Source organism: Rhea americana, unplaced genomic scaffold (genome assembly GCF_003343005.1).
Source record: "Rhea americana isolate MKP2758 unplaced genomic scaffold, rheAme1 scaffold_60, whole genome shotgun sequence".
NCBI lineage: Eukaryota > Metazoa > Chordata > Aves > Rheiformes > Rheidae > Rhea > Rhea americana.
The window spans coordinates 4,401,351-4,422,664 of NW_028186757.1; the positions used below are offsets into that span (position 1 = coordinate 4,401,351).

General features: G+C 36.1%; 2 protein-coding genes across 2 annotated transcripts in view; one reads left to right on the top strand and one right to left on the bottom strand.

Moving 5' to 3' along the window:
- Nucleotides 1-3,916, top strand: part of PPID (peptidylprolyl isomerase D) — a gene marked incomplete at its 5' end in the record, with an annotated part of 13,745 nt that extends 9,829 nt beyond the window's left edge. The window contains 4 exons of the mRNA XM_085319883.1: nt 527-668; nt 2,908-2,994; nt 3,070-3,112; nt 3,683-3,916. Coding sequence (XP_085176009.1) covers nt 527-668; nt 2,908-2,994; nt 3,070-3,112; nt 3,683-3,771 — 361 coding nt within the window. The remainder of the gene's footprint in view (nt 1-526; nt 669-2,907; nt 2,995-3,069; nt 3,113-3,682) is intronic.
- The window catches only part of ETFDH (electron transfer flavoprotein dehydrogenase), a 20,344-nt gene continuing 678 nt past the window's right edge, over nt 1,649-21,314 (bottom strand). The window contains exons 2-14 of the mRNA XM_085319884.1: nt 21,212-21,276; nt 19,851-19,997; nt 18,809-19,038; nt 17,910-17,991; nt 17,533-17,651; nt 17,148-17,225; nt 14,342-14,488; nt 13,501-13,641; nt 11,335-11,478; nt 7,301-7,469; nt 5,644-5,826; nt 5,106-5,327; nt 1,649-4,856 (exon numbers count right to left, since the gene is read on the bottom strand). Of these exons, the coding sequence (XP_085176010.1) occupies nt 4,693-4,856; nt 5,106-5,327; nt 5,644-5,826; nt 7,301-7,469; nt 11,335-11,478; nt 13,501-13,641; nt 14,342-14,488; nt 17,148-17,225; nt 17,533-17,651; nt 17,910-17,991; nt 18,809-19,038; nt 19,851-19,997; nt 21,212-21,276 (1,891 nt within the window). The 3' untranslated portion in view covers nt 1,649-4,692. The remainder of the gene's footprint in view (nt 4,857-5,105; nt 5,328-5,643; nt 5,827-7,300; nt 7,470-11,334; nt 11,479-13,500; nt 13,642-14,341; nt 14,489-17,147; nt 17,226-17,532; nt 17,652-17,909; nt 17,992-18,808; nt 19,039-19,850; nt 19,998-21,211; nt 21,277-21,314) is intronic.

Consider the following 21,314-nt stretch of genomic DNA (forward strand, 5'->3'; position numbering starts at 1 on the left):
TAGATCTGATGCTTTTAGACCTTATTTATAGGTCATCTTTTCTTTCATCTATGGGCATACCCTGGTTGTTGTGTCTGGTACTTGAAGTAGGATGGAGTACTTTAGCCGGTACTTCACCAGAACGGATAAAAACAGCAGTACCGCCCATATCTTATATTCCTAGGTGGTTTGCTAGGAGAACTGCATATTTGCCCCACACCCTATTTCAGTGGTTACGGAAATAAATTCTGCTGGTTTCACGCCATCTAACATAGTGCATTTGTCAAAGAAAAGAAAATCTTAATACAGTCAAAGAACGGGAATATTTTTTTCTTTGTGTTATAGGGAAACATTTATCTGTGAGCTCACCTTTTATCAGTAGGTGTGGTATATTTAACAGTGGAATTGAAACAGTTAAAAATACTAATTTGGAGAAGCCTATTTGCATGTAGTTTTGGAAAGACAGCTAAGGGCAGAACAAAATGGAAGTTAAGCTGGCCACCCTAATGCATGTTCTTTGTAAACTTTTTTTTTTCTCCCCCTGCAGGTATGTAGAAGCTTCTGAAGCAGTGACAGAGGAGGCAGACAAACCAAAGTTAAAGACTGTTGCTTTGACTTGTGTTTTAAACATTGGTGCTTGTAAACTAAAATTGTCGGACTGGCAAGGAGCTATTGAAAAYTGTTCAGAGGTAATTTAGTGTTTAATATTTTCCTTAATAATTGGTTTACACAGATAATGGCAACTAAAATCTCTTTAATACAGAGTCTTCTGASAAGCTCATGATTTGAAGGTAAATAAAGTAGAAGGCTGGCTTTAAAGTTAATAACAACTTTCCAGTATTTGGCTTTTTGAAAAGGCTTTGAAATTGAAATGACTTACTAACAAACAAAATAAGGCTSTTGCTTACTGCCAGACTAAAATGCAAACTGTGAATATTAGTTTTGTTTCCTGAGAGCAGAGCTAGTTTTTATAACACAAGTAGTTAAAACTGRTAACAATGAAAGAAGAATACTTTTCCTGCAAAACTACTATGAGCAAAATGTTTTACTTATTTTTAGATTTGAAGTTACTTTTCTAATTAAAGTCCTTTCATGTAGGCTTAGTATTGAAATGAAATCAGTTAATTGGGGGGGGGGGGYTTAAAAACAAATGATAAATACAAAAGTATTTAAAAAAAACAAAGGCAAAAAAAAAAGGAAGTGACATAGACCTACTGACAAAAATGATCACATCTGAGAAAGCATGAATTAATTCAATAAAACATTAAAATCTTGAAGGAAATAGAGTATAGAACGTTTATGTCTAATAGCGGATGATCCTGAACATCTCCTAGGACTYTGGGATCTCAGCTAGGTTGCTCTCCAGCCTGCTGATGTTACATAYGTGGAGAACAGCCATAAGCTCGTATTCAGAATGGTCAAATTAGGGGATGGAAAAGAGGAAAAAAAAAAAAAACAAACCTGAATATGTAACCTGGCATCAGTGCTCTAGAAAATGATAATTGAGACAGCATTTAATTATTACAGATAAAAATTAATAGCATCATAGTACTTGCAGATATGGAAAACTCCCCAACCTTTTCTCCCTTCTTAGGATGATAGAATTGTTAGATAAATGCACAGCTATAATAGACTTGTGTAATGTATTTAGCTTAGTTYTTTTAAGAAGTTTTACAGAGCATATCAATGTTTTAATCAGAACAGCAGTTTGCTAAGAACTAATTGGTACAGTTCAAGGTAATTGTTAATGAGCAACCATACACTTTCAGTTATGATTCCCTAGGGCCAAAAGCTTTTTAAATTAACAGTCTGCAATACATGGGTTGTTTGGTGTAAACGAGGAATTACAAAGAGTTGAACTTGTTCAAACAAACCTTCCTTTAAGATAGGTATAAGCATATCTGGCCATCAAAAAACAATGACTGCCCTTATGTGTACATAATAAAGACACTTAATTCTGTGCTGACCCAGAACGGGTTCTAGGATTTACAGCAGACAAGTAGATCAGGATAAGCTCCCAGAGTAATACTTTTTGTATAAACAGACAATAGTGAAGTGACTTAAAGAATTCTGGATGTAGCTTTTAGTGTCTAAAGAATTAGAATTGATAAACTTTATTAGTAAAGCCAGACACCCCTGCAAAGAGATTTCTTCAATCACTGAAAAAAAATAAAATGCAAAAGTGTCTTAGCAATAATAATAAAAATGCAATCTGCAAAGACCAGAAAARAAAAGCTCTGAGTGGAAAGAATGGAGCTATCCAAATTAACTGTGGAACTTACTGAAAAAAAAAAAAATACTACTCAGAATAGTTGCACAGACTGTTTGCCCAGCCACTGTATTTTCTATTTTGATGTTGTCATATTAAAGCTGATCACTGTTCTGGAATATATATATATATATATATACATATATATATATATATAGTAGCAAAACTATTCAGCTCAATAAAGGGGTAATGACTGAAACTTCTTAAAGGTTCCTGAATCTCATAAGCTGGATTGCTTGTATACATCTTTTGTTCCAACAATGAAACAAGCTTTGCAGAAAAAAAAATGTGTTTTTGTTATGATCCCCTTAATAGAGTTCTTTGGAGTGAAGGAAGGAGATGTAGTATAGACTTAGGTTAGGATAACCTGAACTGCAGTTACTTTTGCCTTGAAAACTGTATAGATACTGTAAGATAAAATGGAACTTGTATGTTGCTCCTTCATAAAAGACCAACTCCCCTGCTGCAATATTAAAACCAACTAGATAGCTGTACTGTATGCTATAATGTAGTGTTCCTATTTACACTGTTAATGTTTTGACAGTTTACTCTCAAACAAAATGGGAAGATTGTCTGCTGGTGTAAACTGTGCCATTTGCAGTGGTGGGAGGTTGTGAAATATGCTAAATGTTAATGTGACTATTTTATTAATCTTACAGGCTCTTAAAATAGATCCAGCAAATACTAAAGCTCTCTACAGACGGGCTCAAGGATGGCACGGAATAAAGGATCTTGATCAGGCATTGGTAATGATCACAATATTTAATTTTTTTAATATTTRAACATTTAATCAAGACATTCATTTATACTTCTGTCTTTAGGCTGATCTTAAAAAGGCTCATGAAATCGCCCCTGAAGACAAAGGTAAAMTGTTTCTTTATATATTTTATTTATTTTAAATGTAGCAGATTAAAATGGGACACCATACCAGGGTGATACCTAAGATCCTGGCTTCTACTAATTGCTGAAACTTAAATGCTGATCTGTTGAGCAGAGCCCACTGAGGTGGAAAAACTGTTTTCATACAGCATTGATGCCTCTGGTGTCCTGGGTTACAAGGTCACCTTCTGCTTATGTAGGTCAACAGCATACAGAGGAAGTTCTCCCCATCTCAAAGTGTAATTTTCTGGTTTAATACCTAATTGGATAAAATTTTTACATCATAAGCTCTGTGTTAAAACCAATTCTATTCTTCCTATATCCTCCTTTGCCTGATGTACCAGTCCATGAAACAAACTAAGAGACAAGAGTCTTTTTGCAGTTAATACCTGACTTGATAGAAAATTAAATGCAGTTCTTGCATTTAAAATAAATATGGGTAATTGCAGCAGTCTCATCTAGGCTTGGTGTAGTAGGACACCTAGTATAAAGYGGTTACTATAACTGGATCATGGGTTTTATTTTTAAGCAGCTGTCGGTTTTATTTTTAAGCAGCTATCCAAACGGAAACACTCAGAATCAAACAGAAGATAAAAGCCCAAAAGGAGAAAGAGAAGGCAGCTTATGCTAAAATGTTTGCTTAATTTTTTTCCCCTAAAGTTTTAAACCTCTGCACTAACTCTGCAAAAGAATAAATGGAGCTGTATGCAAGTGTTTCTTCTCTCATTTGCCCTGTACTGCATTTTCAGTGTTTACAACTTAAGTCTAATAATAAACTTCAAAGATTAAGTTGTTTTTTTCTTTTCTTTTTAGCTTTGGTAACAGGTTTTGTGATTTGGGTATGCTGTTAAGATGTAATCTGCAAAAACCACTGATTAATAATTAAAGCTTCCTAACAAGTTTGTTTCTAGCATCAGAACAAGTTAGGCAGTTCCTATTAGAAATTGATTTCTTTCCTGGAAGGAACAAAAATGCTGGTACACAAAATTAGGGTGTAAATACTACGTATCTTTTTAAACACTTTACAACTTTACAAGTTGTATTGCAAACAGGTCCCCTTGTATTTGCAAGAAAAAAAAAATGAAATAAAAATATTTGGTGTGTAGCACTTTATCAGTGACACTTCTTTAGACTGATTTATTTTCTGTACTGCAAGTTAGGATATCACTATAGTAAGTAATTTCAAATAGAGGGAGAAAACATACCTTTTATTTTTTTTAAGGGTARGTACTAAATTCTTCTACCACACCCATGATTCTGGATATGGCTGCTGTTATTACTGAACTTCAGCAATAAATGGAAGATCCAAAGTCATTTGTCAGTCCTCTGAAGAACTTTCTTCTGCCTGCCACTCCATTCTACGAAGAAGTTCTTAAGGCTAGAGTTTAACCTGAATGCACTGACTTTCCCTTTAACATAATGATCATACCTAAAATTCAGAATAGCACGCTAGTCTCAAACTGTTTAACATTCAAGTCAGTGCTATACTTTTAATTACACTGCAGCATAAAACACTCCAACTTATTTGTTGGAAGTCAGAAGTCACTGAATAGCTTTCAGCTCATCTACATGCCATTATAAGCTGGTCCTCCTCCACCTTCAGGGACTACCCAGTTAATGTTCTGACTTGGGTCTTTAATATCACATGTTTTGCAGTGGACACAGTTCTGAGCATTTATCTGCAGTCTTGATCCTTCTCCTGTTTCCAGAGGAATATATTCATAAACTCCTGAGAAGAGGAAAAGAGTGATATCACTTCACTAAACAGTTTCACCTTGTACAGCTCTACTATTCCTTATCAGCAAGTGTAATGAAAGAAGTTTAATACATTTTTAAGACCTCCACTGGAGCTCTCCTCTAGGAACAGGACTGAGAGAGAATGCTTGAAGCATGTATTAGGCAAAGTGAAGCATCCCTGAAATACTTTGCCTTTCATCTTGCAAAATTATCTGAGACACACTTCACTTTTATTACCTACCTGCTGGACAAAATCTTTGTTCTGGTCCATCGAATATAGCCAAATTTTTGTTCACAGGGATGCTGTCGTCTTTTAGAGTTAAATGAGCAGGCTGGTCATGTTCGTGATTTGTACCACTTAAAGCCACAGATGATAGGAGATCAAAACTGATTTTTCCATCAGGTTTTGGATATTCAATAGGTGTACAGTCTTTGGCTGGCTTGAGTCGAGCAAAATCTGGTCCTAAATACATTTTTAATAAATAAATTTCAGTGTAAAATTAAAGTAATTTGCAGTATTCAACTACAATTGAACTAAGCTATTTTGACTTCCCTTACTGTTGTCATCAGTATGAAGAAGTTACTTATAAAAGCAGGTTGTCTTTTTCATGAGACAAAACTATGCTAACTAGAGACCAGGTCTGCTTTGCTGCTTTATTGCTGATTTCTTTACTACATTTTGAGACCTSCCTGCTTGAATACTGTCCAGATCTGCTCTAGCTTCAACTAGAAGAGACTGACATATATATTTGGTATCTTTCAAGAGATAATAAAATTACCTGGATGTTTTAAAGTCCATGGTTCCATTCCTCTCAGTATCCAATAAAAGATACCTGTGTAGATCATTCCTCCATACAAACCGAGTACACTGTGGCAGGATGGTCGGATGTTTCTAACCGAATACAGCTCTTTCCAAACCCAGGACTTTTTCAGGTTCTCTTCATATTCTTGCACATCAAGTCCTAATGCAATACATTACTTTTAGGTACTTACAGTACAGAAAGGCTATCCTTCAAATACAAAAAAAACCTGCTGAATAAAGAATTGTTAGCAATGAAGGCAACAGAATAATTCAAAGTGGTAAGCTGGGTATATACTTAAGACTACTTATTTGAACCTCTTTAAAAGATCTGTTCTCACTGGCAGTTATCAACAGATATCTACTGCCTTGTAGCCTGTAGTACATAAGCCACAAGAGGCATTAAATTGCCTCAAAATTTAGCAAAAAGATAAAGCAGACAAGGTGGTAATAGGGGCACCTATATGGGAAAACCACTACTCCCTAGTAGAATCTAAGAACTGACCAGAACAGTCCACCTGTGATCCAAGACCCAGTGTTCTAAAGTTAAAATGTTCAAAAAATTTGCTTTACAATCTATGCAATCATCATTCTGATTTTAGTACTGATCATCATGGCCAAAGGGAGGACTTCAGTGCTGGAGAATGTTTTTTCTCCAATTCTAATCAGCAAGTTAAAATAAGAGAGATGTCTGGCTACAAAATTCTGATTTGTTTACATTCTTTGATYATATTCTTTATGCATGCTACAAACACTGTATGCTTGACAGATGAATCAGTGCACAGTTCTATTACAGTGTAAATAAACCCAAGCAATATCTTAAAAAAATAGTGCCTTCAAATTAAAGTTTTCTGAGAACCTCCCCCTTCATCATTACTAAAATTTGTTCTAACAAAAAAAAAAAAAAGTTTAAAAAGTTACAGGGGCTTGTCTATACCTGAAAACATGCTTCAGTCTGTATTTTCTACTTCACTTAAGGATCTGAAAAACCTCATTATCTAGGCACAGAGGAGAAACTCTGCTTTGGTAGTTTACTGTCTTGACAAAACCAGTAACAGTTTATTAAATCTGTCCATAAACAAACAAACAATGGAACRCTAAGCTGGTAAGACTGTTTATTATTTTAGGTGGGCCATAAGCATTTTGCCTGGCTGTACTAGACTAGAAGTTTTAATTGTTTAGCATACCTCAGTGCATTGTGTGTTTTAACTGAACAAGAGCTCACTGTGGGGTTGAATCCAACAGTGCAGAGATGAGATTTCTAAAATAATAATCATGTGGCACCTGGCTGTAGTGTCCGTCCCCAGAATGATGGAAATTCTGATTGGGTCACCTCTGTTCAGCTTTTGTTAACAGATTTAAGGGAACAAGAAAGGCTTAAATAATCACTACAATGCAGTCAGGATCAGGYAATTACTAGAATGTATTCTACATACTAGATTCTACAGATAGTAGGAAATATACAATAGTCTTACACAGAGAAGGCTCTGTAAAATTAAAAGATGGAAGAAGACCGAAGGGGAAAAAAAAGCATCTTACTACTACAATTAACAAAATTGTGAGATTTTTCAAGTTTCCTCCTCACTGTTTTGTTTACATTTCATGTTACTTTACAAGTAAAAGYACAGTGACCTTACCTATTGTCTTTGATTGGAGATTTTCGTCGATTAATTGTCTGAAGATGGCTTCTGAAGCCAGAATGCCACTTTTCATTGCAGTATGTGTCCCTTTGATCTTAGGAACATTCATGAATCCAGGACTGCAACCAATTAATAATCCACCTGGGAAGGTGAGTTTGGGTATAGACTGAGAAGGAAGCAGAAAGGAAGGTTTTTCATTTTTGAAGAGCAAATTCACTCTGYAAATCAAACTGGCATGAAACTTGAGCGCCATTAATAGTTTTACACTTGCATGTGCACTATCTAAAAATACACCAAACTGCTTTACTTAATCATGTAATCTTGGTACAGTAAGCAAATGAGAATTTGGGCACATACACTCCCCCCCCCCCCAAAAAAAAAAAGAGTCACTTTTTTTAGAAGTTGCTCAGCAGCCAAGACATAAGAAATATATTTTTGGTGATAAATCATTCTCTCACTCCCATTCTGGGAGAAAGCATTATGTCACTGAATACTGTCACCTCTCAGTAGTCTGTATGGGAGGAGTAAGTTTCCCAATACACAAACCTAAGGGAATTCACAGATGTCATGTACATTATGTGAGTATAATATATTATACTCTTGTGTTAACTAAAGAATACCTTAACTATCAAGATAGTTATTCTCATCCTCATCCAGTGAGATTACAATTCTATAAACAAGCAGCAGCTTCAGTGGGAGAGTGCAAGAAAACCCCACCTCTGTACACCTAAAGGCACCGTGAATGGAAAGCTCTGATTGAATCCTAGGTCTGGAATCGCTGAAGAGAAGATATGAACCTAGCCCTCCAGAGGAAGTCTTTCATACTGAGCAGTAAATGTGGATCCAGCATCTTGTTTTTATTAAAGCTGCCTGCAAACAGGCTAAAGTGATTCATTTTTGAATAGCCTAAATAATTTGACCCTAAACAAGTAGTTTTATTTTATCAAAAATGTCAAAAACTTTATCCCAGGGGCTCAAGTTAATCTGAAACAAATGTTTACTTTCGTCTGCTTGTTCAGTTGGCAAGTCGACTTGCAACTGTGCACACAGGGCTACTTCTGAATATTCATATAGTAGTTAGTAAGTCACACTATACCCACTGTTTTCCCTGTATTTTAGAAAATTTGCTCAAGGCACACAGACTTAGTRATTTTGTTCATAGTAAAAGTTAGGCTGAAAATGCAACTGCAGCTTTTAATTTATTTTTCATTGACCAGAAGTCAGAAATTAAGTTACGTAACAGTAGTTCAAAGAGATTAAATAAACAGGTAGGATGTCTTCTCTTCCCACAAGACTTTTGGCTGAAAACARTTAACTGAAAACTGTCATTCTGTTATATCTATTAGGATACAGTGGCACAGCACTGACAAGCATAAAAGTGTCATGTTCTTACCTCGAGCCATCTTGACTGGCTCTTTGAACTACATAAAGGGGTGGTAATCTCAAATACTCTCTTTCTGCATTAGTTGTTTCAATCAAAARGACTATAATGACTAATATACTGACAAAGTATGAGTGAAATTAAAGACAAGTCATGTACAGAAAAGGTTATATGGACTGTACAAACATTTTATTAATAATTCTCATTATTAGCAGCATGGAACTCCACTGGCAGTTTGTAGAGCTGAAGGGACACATCATGCCAGTGTGGCCCAAGCCTTTCCTACCCCTGAGATACAGGTGACATACAGGAATCCTTTTTGCCTTGAGCACTAGGAGAAGCCACCTTCTCGGCAGAGGAGACACAAACAAGGCTGCTTTGGAGGAGGGAAGACGAGTGCCCTCTGCCTTCCAGCTGCACACACTGAACCCAACAATCTCCTTCCCTTAGCTCAGCTCAGTATGGAGAGTTTGTTAAGCAAGTCAAACATTCTGACACTTGTGTTAGCCATCAGCATGATAAATTTCCTCCATTTCCTTCTTTGATATTCATAACAATACATTCCTTAACAGCAGCAAAACTCTTTTTTCCCCCCCACAAACTAAGTCTTTTCAAGCAATTTGACAAAACAGAGACCAAACAGAGGTTGCATGGAAATTTCTAAAGATCTAAGTGCTTGATTTTGTAAACTTAATAAAAATAAGAAATAATAGCAACGTAGATGTAGTCCATGAAACTCTGTCCCCTCTCTCCACACATCCAAAAGGTACAAAACCAGGGAAGTATCCAAGAACATTCTCACACTACAGTTAGTATCGCTGTGTTAAAGAGCATGGTCATCAGGTTATCTACAGCAGACTAATAATAAAAGCTTAGATCAATGGTAATTATATAGATCTGTCTGAAGCAATACCGTCATCAAAATTAAAAAAAAAACAATTAGAGACCCAGAACCACTTACAAGAAAAATATTCCTGTACGCCAGTGATACAAGTAAGATAGACTTCTACAGTTATCAAAGCAATATATGCAAAAGAGCTACTCTTAAAAAAAAATAAAAAATAGAAGCCTGAGTGATTCATCAATAAGGCTTTTTCTGAAAGTGTGTATAAAAAAAGCTATTTAATAGTGTAACTTTGTGATCAATTCTTAATGATTCTAACATATAGAAAGTAAAAAGAAACAAAAAAATGCACTTTGTAGTAGGAACAGTGCAAAATAACATTGTTTAAATCCAGCAAAGGAAAAAGCCCAAACAGTAAGGAACATACATATGCAAGAAGGGTGGTTCTACTGTTTGTAGAACTCAACACAAATAATTGCTGTAAGTGACTTAAAAAACAAACACCCCCCCCCCAAAAAAAAAAAATATGTTCTTTCACTTGTGTTTGGAGCAACGTAAGCAGTATGTAATTGAAGTATGGATAATTCATCCAAGACATAAATTCAGTAACAGCTATCTGTGATAGAGTTACTAGTACAGCRGAGGCACTGGTCAAAAGGAGCAGCCACTCTTATGTAAACGTCTAGATTAAACCATACTTTCTAAATTATGTACGTTARTAACGGACCAATAGTGGTTTCTTAAAAACCCTGTAACACAGTGGCTATCATGAACTAAATATATAAATATTTTTACATGAGATTAGATGAAGTAATCGACTAGTGGACTAACTGACTGCATACTACATGTGTAATTGAGAAGTTAYTTTGTGACCCCACATAACTCAATCCTAGGCATTCACACTTGTATCCAACCCTGAACACCAKAAGACAACAACAGTCTGAAATGACTGAAATTCTACTTGCATTGGAAAAGCTGGCTGAAGCCACATTTATGCTAACAAAGGGATTCAAAGAGGAAAGACTGAACTCAGAGAACACTTTCTGACRGTGATGGTTCCATAGATGGGTGGTGGGTCAGGAATACTCAGRCAAGTCTAAGTTCTAAACTGAAAAAAGCATGTAAAAGATGGATGTGGAGATCCAGGACACATAGCAACGCCCTGTATTTTAAGAATCCCACGTGAGAGGCTAACAAGCAGAAAAGAATGGAGCTGTAATAAGTTCTGGACTATTTCTCATGTAAGTTATTCTAATCCTTTCAATTGACCTTAAGTCTTGATCAATAAGGTATTGCATCTTCTAAGGAGCAGCAACTTAAAAGAGGTGAAGACTTATCATCTGTAAGCTACATAAATCAGTGATGATGCTGAAACTTAGGGGTCAAGCCTTGGAAAGACATTCYCTCTGCTAGGATACACCAGCAATTTGAAACCTCCCCTCCAAAAGAACCAATGACTGATGCTACCATCTTTTCCCCAAGGTTACAGGCAAACTACAATTACCTCTAGTTTCTTTGCTGCTAAACACATTTGATTCACATATAAACCGTGCTTCCTATTTAACCTAGAAAGTAATTTGACTATGCCAGAAGATTGTTAATTTGACAGAACCTAAGTCTAGCAAGTCTCAGCAGTCAGTCTGCAACATGATGAAGGGACTTTTCTGTCCAGCAAAATGCCCGGCCCTATTCATCTTCATTTCCAGACAGTACGCAACCTGAATTCATAGCAATACAAGCAGGGTGATAGAGCACTGTAAGTSAAAAGAAAAAAAAAAGAAAAAGAAAAAAAAAAGTCACGGTTACCTGTAAACCACCTTCATTCAAAGCTCTGGCACCATAGGCAATCCTTTTTCCACCCTCCAAAGTAGGCTGTACACTGGGATGGTGCTTCCACCTCTGAAACTCTCTAAATGGATTCAAATAGGGATTCTGATAATCTAAGCCAACCTTGAAAAACAACAAAAAAAAAAGAAAGAAAAAAGAGAAAAAAGAGGAAATAAAAAAGTAAATGTAGCATTGCTGAAAATAAAGTATGAAATTTCAACAAAATTGGAAAATAAAACAATAGTGTATTACCACATCAACACTTCAAATCTACGTCATGCTAAACCAACCTCAGGATCTTTCCACTTAAAGAACTACTGCCAAAAATACATTCTATTAACACTACAGTAGAAGCAAGCCTGAGAATTTTGATGGACCTACCTAAAACCTGAAGCACAGTAAGCATTTAATTGCATTGCAACCTCCTTCCATCTGCCTTTGAAATAAAACAGTGAAATTACATTAAATATGGTTTAGTGGGCAGGATAAATGAGAAAACTTGTTTTAAATTTGTGTTCAAAAACTGTTCGCTCTAGACAAGCAGGAGGGGAGAGGTAATCAATTATTTCTAGACAGTTATGTCCTTGCACTCACATATTTTAAACAGTTCTTCACGTTAATTAGCTGAATCAATTATCAATTCCAATTACAAGAATCATTGTTATAGAGCACTGAAAAGCAAAGATKAAAATAGAAAATGGATATGGGGAGGTGGAAGCAAAAGACTATGCCAGTTGGCTGAATGCCCAAGATTCACATCTTACTTCATTTGAGAACTTGCCCAAAGATACACCTTGCATTTTCCATCTTTAATACAGTCTTTAAAGAACTTTAGTTGCTGAGTTCTCTCTTTTGTCAAAAGGAATTATTTATAGCTTCTTTAAGCTTTGAGATTATTAAATATGTATCACGAGTCAGCAACAAATAGCACCTCGATTTCTCTAGCTGCTCACTGCTTTCAGAAACTCCATCTGCTTTCCTTGCTAGAATAAGTTCCCCATGGATTTTCAAAATAAGTGTAAGATAATACTATTGCAAAATCAGTTTGGAGATGACAAAGGTGTAAAGTTCAAAAACAAAAAGCACTTGTACATGCACACAACAGTTGTTTTTCTCCTATTCAAGCAGGAGATAATATGAACATTGCTGATGACCATTCTAAGAACCAAAGCTTTCTACTTATCTGAAAACAAACAGAATTTGAATGTCTACTGTCTGTATTTATTTGTGCCAATATTGAAAATTTGCCCAGGACAAGTATGCACATCTGTGGAAAAAACAAACAGAAGCTTCTTCAACATTTCTTAGCAAGAAGTAGGCAAAAATACAGTTAGYACCCTTAGATCTGGAATCTTTCTGAAATCTAAGACAACAAATGGTCACCTCAATCTCATACTTCTAAAAGTCCAGGTCATCTTCCTGACTGTTAAAGCCTTTTGTGTGTAAAGCGCACACACAAAATAAATAGTGCATGCTTCATTTAGGATAGCAGATACCAGAAAAACATTTCCTACTATTGCTCCTTGCATCACTGTCCAGCTGGAGAAGACAGTCTCTCTAGTGATCTCAATGCTTCTCCTGACAAAAAGGCAGTAAGAATGAAGCAGCAGTTTGTCCAACTCAAAAAGACAGCTGCTAAAGAAGGCAAGGAGAATGGGAGAAAAAAGGATAAGAGATTGAAGAGCTCAAAAATGGAAGGGATGATGCTTGTGGAATTGCAGAGTTTTCATTTATATTCTTCTCCTCTCACAAACTGGATATGCATGCATCTTAGATTGATGCATTAAGAGGTAAGCGAATTAAGGTTACACAAAGTGGCCAGATTTTGACGTTTTCTAACTTCTGAATATTTTAAATAAATTTTGTAAGCGTAATTTTGATTAATCAACTGCTTTTGGCTTTATCAAGACTGCAGGTTAAAGTATGTTTGGTTTGCTAAAAATGCATTTATAAGCCTTCTGTTTTGTTCTACTGGATTAAAGACAGATTAACGATAAATTAACCTTTCCTTATATGGGGAGAAGTACAACTGAGAAAAGATTAAGTACCAAGCTTTGTCTGCTTCTATTCTTATGTTTTCATTTCACATTAAAACAGGAAAGAAACTATGTAAAAATGAACATTAAACAAAAAAGCTTTACTTACCACGAACCCAAGAGCAACTAAAGGTTCATTCTCATTTAAGTGATAAAGAAAGGATCCTCCATAAGTATGTCTGTCTAAAGGCCAGCCAACAGTATGTTCTATTCTTCCTGGCTTCCATTTCTTTTCATCAATAGTCCACAACTGAAATGAAGATCACCAGAAACTATTTTACAGTCAAAGTAAGGGTCTACCAATAACATAAACCAAACATTTAATTATAGAAGGAAAAAGACTGAAAAAATAATACTTTGAATTTATTATCCTATGACAAACTCATATAGCTAAAGATGAAGTAATGAATTACRACTACTTCTCTTGGATTACCATTTAAGTATTTGCTATTACTTCTCCTCCTTGAAATGCTGTGTATCAGAAAACCTAACTGAGACTCCATCATTAAACTYAAAATTTTCTTCTAACCACAAGACCTTRCTTTTTATTGGTGATTTCAATAAATACTTCTGCTAATGAATGCAGTACTTACACTGACCTTATTTCTTAAAGAAATATTACCTGCATTTAATAATATGGCCTTTGCCCATTTACTGAAACTACTAAAATTAATTACAGGCAATAGATTTCACAAATGAACTTAATTTGATTCCAGTTAGCAGGGTGAGTTCACAGGCTAAATTACTTCTAGTTGTAACAGAAAAAACAGCTGAAACAAACAGTCATGTCATTCAAAGAACAAGCTTTCTCTGACCAGTTCCAGAGTAACAGAGATTCTGAAACGTGAAAGCATAACTCTCAAAACTTATCATCCTAATATTTTATAAATGGAAACAACTAGCTTATTTTACAATATCTACTTCAACTGTTGAAATTATACAGGGGATACCTCTTTCAATCCAATACCATAGCTCTGGGGTTGACAATTCTCCCTTAGATTGTATTTCTTGTACAGCTGTTTGGCTAGATGTCCATGGCAACCTTCAGCAAAGATTGTGACTTTAGCATGGAGTTCCAAGCCTCTTTCAAAGGTAGCCTGTAAAAGTAGAACATTTAATCAACAGTTTAGATCTGTGCCACACCAAACTCCCAGCAAGAGAATGGAGGGCAATAAAGTGATTTTACACTACCTTGTGCCACTGCCCAGAACCTACAAACTATCACATGCTATGGCTCTAGTCCAATTGTCTTTCCCATTTAACCGTGACACAGTCCCAGCAAGTCTTGTAAGGGGATTCAAATAGTAAGCAGCACTACAGCTAATCATCATTCTTCTACGGAAAAAGAATCTTTTCCGGATCAGAGGATCCTTATACCACAACAGCTTGTTCAGAGGGTGCAAAGGAGCCCCAACAGAACCAAAGAATCTTAATCTATAGCTTCACATTTTAAGTTCTGCTCTTAAAGTCACACTATAATAAAACATTGTTCCAGATAAATACATGGGACAGAGGTTACAGAGAAATGTCAGACCAGGAAAATCTGTCTTACTCTCACTTCAAAACAAAATAATGCACTACCTCAGAATAATGTTACTATAACATATATTACTTTAGTCTTACATGTTAAAACATACAAAATTATGTTAGTATTAGGGATCAGTATCCCTACAACTACTGGACAACTGCTCACCAAAAGTTCCAACAATGAGATTCAAAGTATGGTAAGAAGAACCATGTACAAGTATGTCACCAGCAACTGTGAACACATATAACCTAATAATATGCTAGACTAATCTGCAATGTAGAGATACAAGATGGTATATTTAGATTGTAAACATACATAATCTTGCAGAGAAAAAAACAATATTTGAAAGTAAGCTTGATTTGAGCAAAAAAGTTTAATGTTGAAAAAGATAATGACCAAACTTTGGATGAAATCCATCATAAGCTTACTGTTCTGGTTTTGAATCATCTCTCAGGCGCAATGTGCTCAAAACATACTGGTTGAAAACCTCTGAAAAGCACTAGCAAGTGAAAACGTTCCCTTTTAATCAGGAATTACCTTTAAACAGGAGTTACAAGATTTTGCTGGATATTTTCTATATTGTTTGAATTTCTGACTGTTAATCTGAAAATGAACTGACTTTGTGGAATACTAAGAAAACTACATGGATTTATTATTTGATCTAAAGATGAAAAAATATACTGGACAATTTGAAGGGAAGTTCCTTGATGGATTTATGATTATTAAATTATAACTTGTCAGCATCAGATTCATGTGCTTGAAACGTTGCAATAGCATGACAAAGTTGCATCTCAGAGTTAACATCCTTCTCCAGCATCTACACGAGAATCAACATGCAACTTTTTACTGTACACTTTCATCACTGGCATTTTTATCCGATTCATGCCAATAATAGGGTGAGATTCATTAACCACAGTCAATTTTATTCRTCTCTGTATAAACAGACTGAAGACATTCTTGTCTTGAAGATTATATACACTGTATTTATTTAATTGAACCTTATGAACTGCAGGCAGTATCAGCTGACCTAATAAGATAGCTCATACACTTGAATACTAACAGAAGTTTGCAGCAGTGGTAGACTACTTATTTACAAATTAAAGAAGTGAACAGATAAAGCATTTGTAATAGATGCATTCTATTAGCAAAAAGGAAAAGTTTTCTAGGTTCTGCAGGTGTTTTTAAAAGTTAATTGTTCAGGGACTTGACAATGTAAATTAAACCAAATTTTCACTGCTACAGCAAACATATGTATTACTTGCACCTCCTACTGGAGAAAACATAGAGCTGAAGTGTGGTATATCCACATGCACACAGTCACTCTTGGAGACAGACAATATTATACAAAGGCATTATTTTTCCATGCCTTCAGTTCCTTCTCCAATGTGTCTGCAGCCACAAGAATGAGTCTCTCTTTCTCATCTCGTGCCTTAAAGGTGGAAAACAGCTCAAACTTTTATGTGGAAGTAGATACTCTTTTAAAACTTAATGCAACTAATAAGAAACTTTGTAAAAATAGTAAGTTTAAAACAAAAATCTGTACTCAGAATTTCTGCAGCTATCTACTTCTGTGAAGGTTCTTCTGAATTATTCTGAAGCGCTGAATTCAACCTGTGCATTGCACAGGGAACCAACATGCTTGCAACATGCTTCCACTAAGTCTGACTAAGTCCAACACTTAGGACAAGAAGTCATGTTCTGGATCCAGCAAGTAAAGGTATGTGGCCAACCAGCAAAAAGGTATGAAGATTCAGTATGTACCTTGCCCCAACACTGCAGACAGTCAACAAATGTGACTACAGTTATAAACACCACAGTAAAATCAGCTAAAAACACACTTACATGCTGCTAGTTACCAGCTGGACAACAGCTCTCCCTTTCACCTCCACGCCTTTTCTCCAGGACTTCCTGTTAACTCTTTGCTTTGTTCCCTGAATCCATATATGCCAAACCACACTTGCAATTTTTCCTTTGAGTCACTCTCAAACAAGCCTCCTTTCTGCAAAGGCTTTTCCTACCAATCTTGGAAGCAGCTTATGCTGTTCTTAGACCAGAACTTCCACATACAGACAAACTATTTTAAAGTAAAGATGAAAGACTTGAATCCTTAAGACAGCTACTGAGTTCTTTAATTTTTCTTAAGGTGCAACCAAATTATTGATGACACAGGGAACAGGTATACCAATTTCATAATTAGAGCTCTAGTTACGGAAAAGATGGCTACTTACTTTAGGTGCTCCATTCTTTTGGATGCCCACATCATTAGTTGCAATCCCTTTCACGCTACCATCTTCATGAAAAAGAACCTTCGGAAGTATTCAAACAGGGGAAAAAAAATCTGTCATTTTAATCCATTCATTAAAAAAAAAAAAAAAAAAAAAAAAGCAACTGCAGAACTTATAAGCACCAAGTCTTTCAACCATCTAATGATCAAGATTATTCAAGTATTCTGTGGTCTACCTGTGCTTTGCTGGATCTGGGCTGGGAATTAGGACACTGAAGCACAGGTTTTTTAGTGCACTTCTGYTAAGAGAAGTCTTGTACAAGCAATTAGGAGTGAAGTGAGGGGGAGGGTTCAAAAACCCACTCTCATATACATACTGATGCTATTACCTCAGCTGCTGCGTAGCCTGGATACACCTCAACACCCAAAGCTTCTGCTTGTTCGCCCAACCAACTCACAAGGTGTCCCAGACGTACTATGTAATTTCCATGATTAACCATTGGAAGTCCTAGACAAAACACAAGATGTAGAACACTAAGTAAAATAAGAGAAATTGTACACATCAGATGTTGCATCTTTAGCTACAACTGCTACCTTCACAGCAGTGTTGCGTGTTATTACAGTCATCATCTACGTCAACCTTATCACTGTCAACTATTACATTCTGCATACACTTGCTGTACTATCATGAAACAAAATTGCTTTGTTTATAAAAAAGCTGAAAAATACGCTAAGAAAATGAGGAGAGTTCCTCACCAAACCTTACCTGGGAGGACTGGCACTGGAATTCGAAATTTCTTTGTTAAAATTCCAAACTTGTCTTCAGTTACAGGAGTATGAAGTGGCGCCTACACAAAAAGAAAATAAAAACAGTACTGAGAGTTATTTTTTCCTGCCGAGGGAAAAAAAAAAAAAAAAAAGTCAAACTGGCAATTCATGAAAGACCTAATAAAGCACTTCTACAGGACAGGTATGCTTTACATACTTCTCACAATACAGCAGATAGAGTATCCTAATGTAACAGTGATCAGGCAAGAATGAATACAGCTACTGAGGAAACAAAACAGTACAACACCTTCCAAGTTTGTACACATGGAACTCAACTTGCAGGTCATGTTCAGCCCAGTATGACAAAATATCTAGTCGACAGTCCACCTTCTGCAGCTCCCAGGTGTTATCAGGGAGCTGGCTGCAGGTCAGATGGGCTGTTTTCACAGAGATGACAGCTCTCTGCCCGTTACTTTTCCTCCTAGAAGCATCCATCATATYACTATGTCTCCACATCATTTCCTGAGCATATGTAGAATTACTGTGTAGAAGCAGCAAGTCTGGCATTGCAAAGAATTCATTATCTTAATGCTTGTGCACAGGAGATGTATACTGCACAAATGCAGCAAATCTAGTGCATCCCAGGATGCACCATGTGCAGTATGATTATCGCATAAAAAAAATAAAGGCCACAGCAGATGCGTTTAGACACAAAAATTTAGCATTGATGCCCTACAGGAAACAGCCTAGAAAGACAATAGGGAGTGTGTCTTTTGGCAAGTCACCACATTTTAAATGGAGCAAAAGYATACAAGAATGAGTTTGATGCAGAGTTTACTACAAGATATTAAGTTTACTACTAGATATTAATTGCAATGTTTTTACATTCATACATACCCCCCGCTCYTTCCAGTCCGGAAAAAGTTCTTCCAAGGAGCGTGGCTCAAGACAAGCACCAGAAAGTGTATGTGCACCAATCTGAGCAGCTTTTTCCACTAGACAAACACGTATTTCTTTGCCATGCTCAGTGGCTAACTGTTTGAGTCGAATAGCAGCAGAAAGACCTGCAGGGCCTCCTCCGACTACAACAACATCAGCTTCCTCTGCAAATCTTTCCATGTTTACTCCTTCAATAGGACAAAAGATGGTAAATCAAATGGACCTCAACTTTCCCCTATCCTCTCTTTCACCAAATCTTTCTTTGTGATACTGCTACTGGGTATCACAGCAACATCACCTGGCAGAACAGAAGGCTAAATATTCAACAGAATGCCCATTTTGGTACTTGGAAGAGGATAGAAGGTCATTAGCATTTATATTGTCAATGTAAAATCAACTCTTTGTAAGTTGTAAGAAGATATGTCATAAAAACATACTCAATCTCTATACATTGCAGATAAGTATCATCAATGTCAAAAATAAGAGTTTAGTTGCCTAGCTGTCTTGAAGACATTTGCTGAAACTCTAGGGAAGAGAGAAACAAAAGAAAAAAAAATCTTTAATCTGAACAAGTTATTTTATTTTACCCTAACTAATCAGCGACCGTTCTGGAATTGAAGCCATTAAAACTGCTGGATATATAGACTGGAATGGCCAGAGATGTATATTCCTCTTATTTTGTCACAAACTCTCATGGCGAGAGCAACTGAAAAAATCAAAAAAAATACATTGAATTAAATCTTGCTGCAATAGTCAATCAAGTAAAAAACATTTATATATTTTCTTGACATAACTAGAAGTTCAACTTGACCCAATTTCATAGTACTAAATACAATCATTGTGRGATAGCAACCATAAAATTTTATTTGGAACATTAGTACTATACTTAACAAAACAGAGTCTCTATAAAAAGAAAAAAACCAGCAACACATTTCAGTGTTCTTACTATTAAGTCATAATAATTAAAAAAAAAGCTTATAAAATGCATATTTTCACTTACCTTCCCATCGTTTGTCTTTGTCCCGAGGATGAATAGTATAATGTGTAGTTATGCGAGGCACAGAGGTAGTAGAGGCACATCCTGCAATATGCAGTGATGGAAGGCAGTCTCTCTTTATCAATTTTAAAGCACGAAAACACAGAAATGCTACAAAAACAAAAAACAGATTCATTAAATCATTTGCCTCCCAAAATTTTCTATTTTTCAGAGACACAAGTGGTACAACAAATACGACAGCGCCTTAAAAGCCTACCAGGTCAAATGAAGATAAGGAAGTGTATATACAGATTTTTAAGTTTTCAACAACTAGGGTTGTGCRTGTGTAATTTATATATGTGTGTGTATAGATATATATACATAAAGAAATAGAGAGCTTTCCCTTCAAGCAAATACTGCTCAAGAAACAAGTACACCAGCCAACCAGTTCTGACAAMTGACATACTACAGCATGCATGTACAAAGGGAAAAGATATTTTAAGTTCTTACTTCATTCTTAAAGTCAAAAGATTTATTGCAAGACATCATTAAAAAGGACCAAACAACTGTAGAGAGCACATACAAGTTTGTTTTGTAAACTCACATGTTCAGACACACGGCTTAGGCTAAAATCTAAAGTCTAAAGTAAATGTTACGATCTACAGTTAAAAAAAAAAAGACTTAAATATACTTTAACAAAGCTAGAAATAGATACAGATAGTCTTTGCCTTTGCTACAGAAACATTAATTACTGCCACAACAAATTGATCATTCTCATTAAGCAAATGGATCAATACTTAAGTTTCAAATAAGCAAATTAAAAAAGGGGGGTATGTCACATGCTTGTGCTGATTTCTCTCCTTCACCAAAAGAATCACGTTTTGAAGTTGTATGTCAGCTGTACTCAGAGAACTAGTAATGTATAGCATCAAAACCAATTATAGTTAAAAGGCTTGTCAGGTAATGCACATTAAGTAGTATTTTCCCTTCCATCATGGATTCCCTTAGTCTAATTCCAGGGCAGAGAGGGAGAATATTGCATTTGAAATACAGTGTTTCTGTAAAACTACCTAAGCAAAATCACCAACATACTCTGGCAGATGTGTTTCACTGCCGGTGGCTGTTAACAGGGCCACCACAAACACCCTCCACCGTAACTACGCAGTGACTGCTGGGTACTGCTCTCTAAACGCAAGGTAATGACCTAACAGCATTACCTACGCCAGTTTCTTAGCAGCAATTCTGTGCATAACAAATATAAAAGTAACTACTGTATTTAACACCTACTAAAGGTCACTCCATAACAGACACCCTTCCATAGCGCCACGTTACGTTCAACACCAGGTAAAGCACGTTAGAAGAAAAAATACACAGYTAGCCCAAACCTCGCAGGTGCCTCAGTGGGACGTTTAAACGCGCGGSGACGGCCCCGACGAGGGGGGAACTGCTGCTGCCGCCGCGGGACAGCGGCCACGCAGCGCCCCCAAC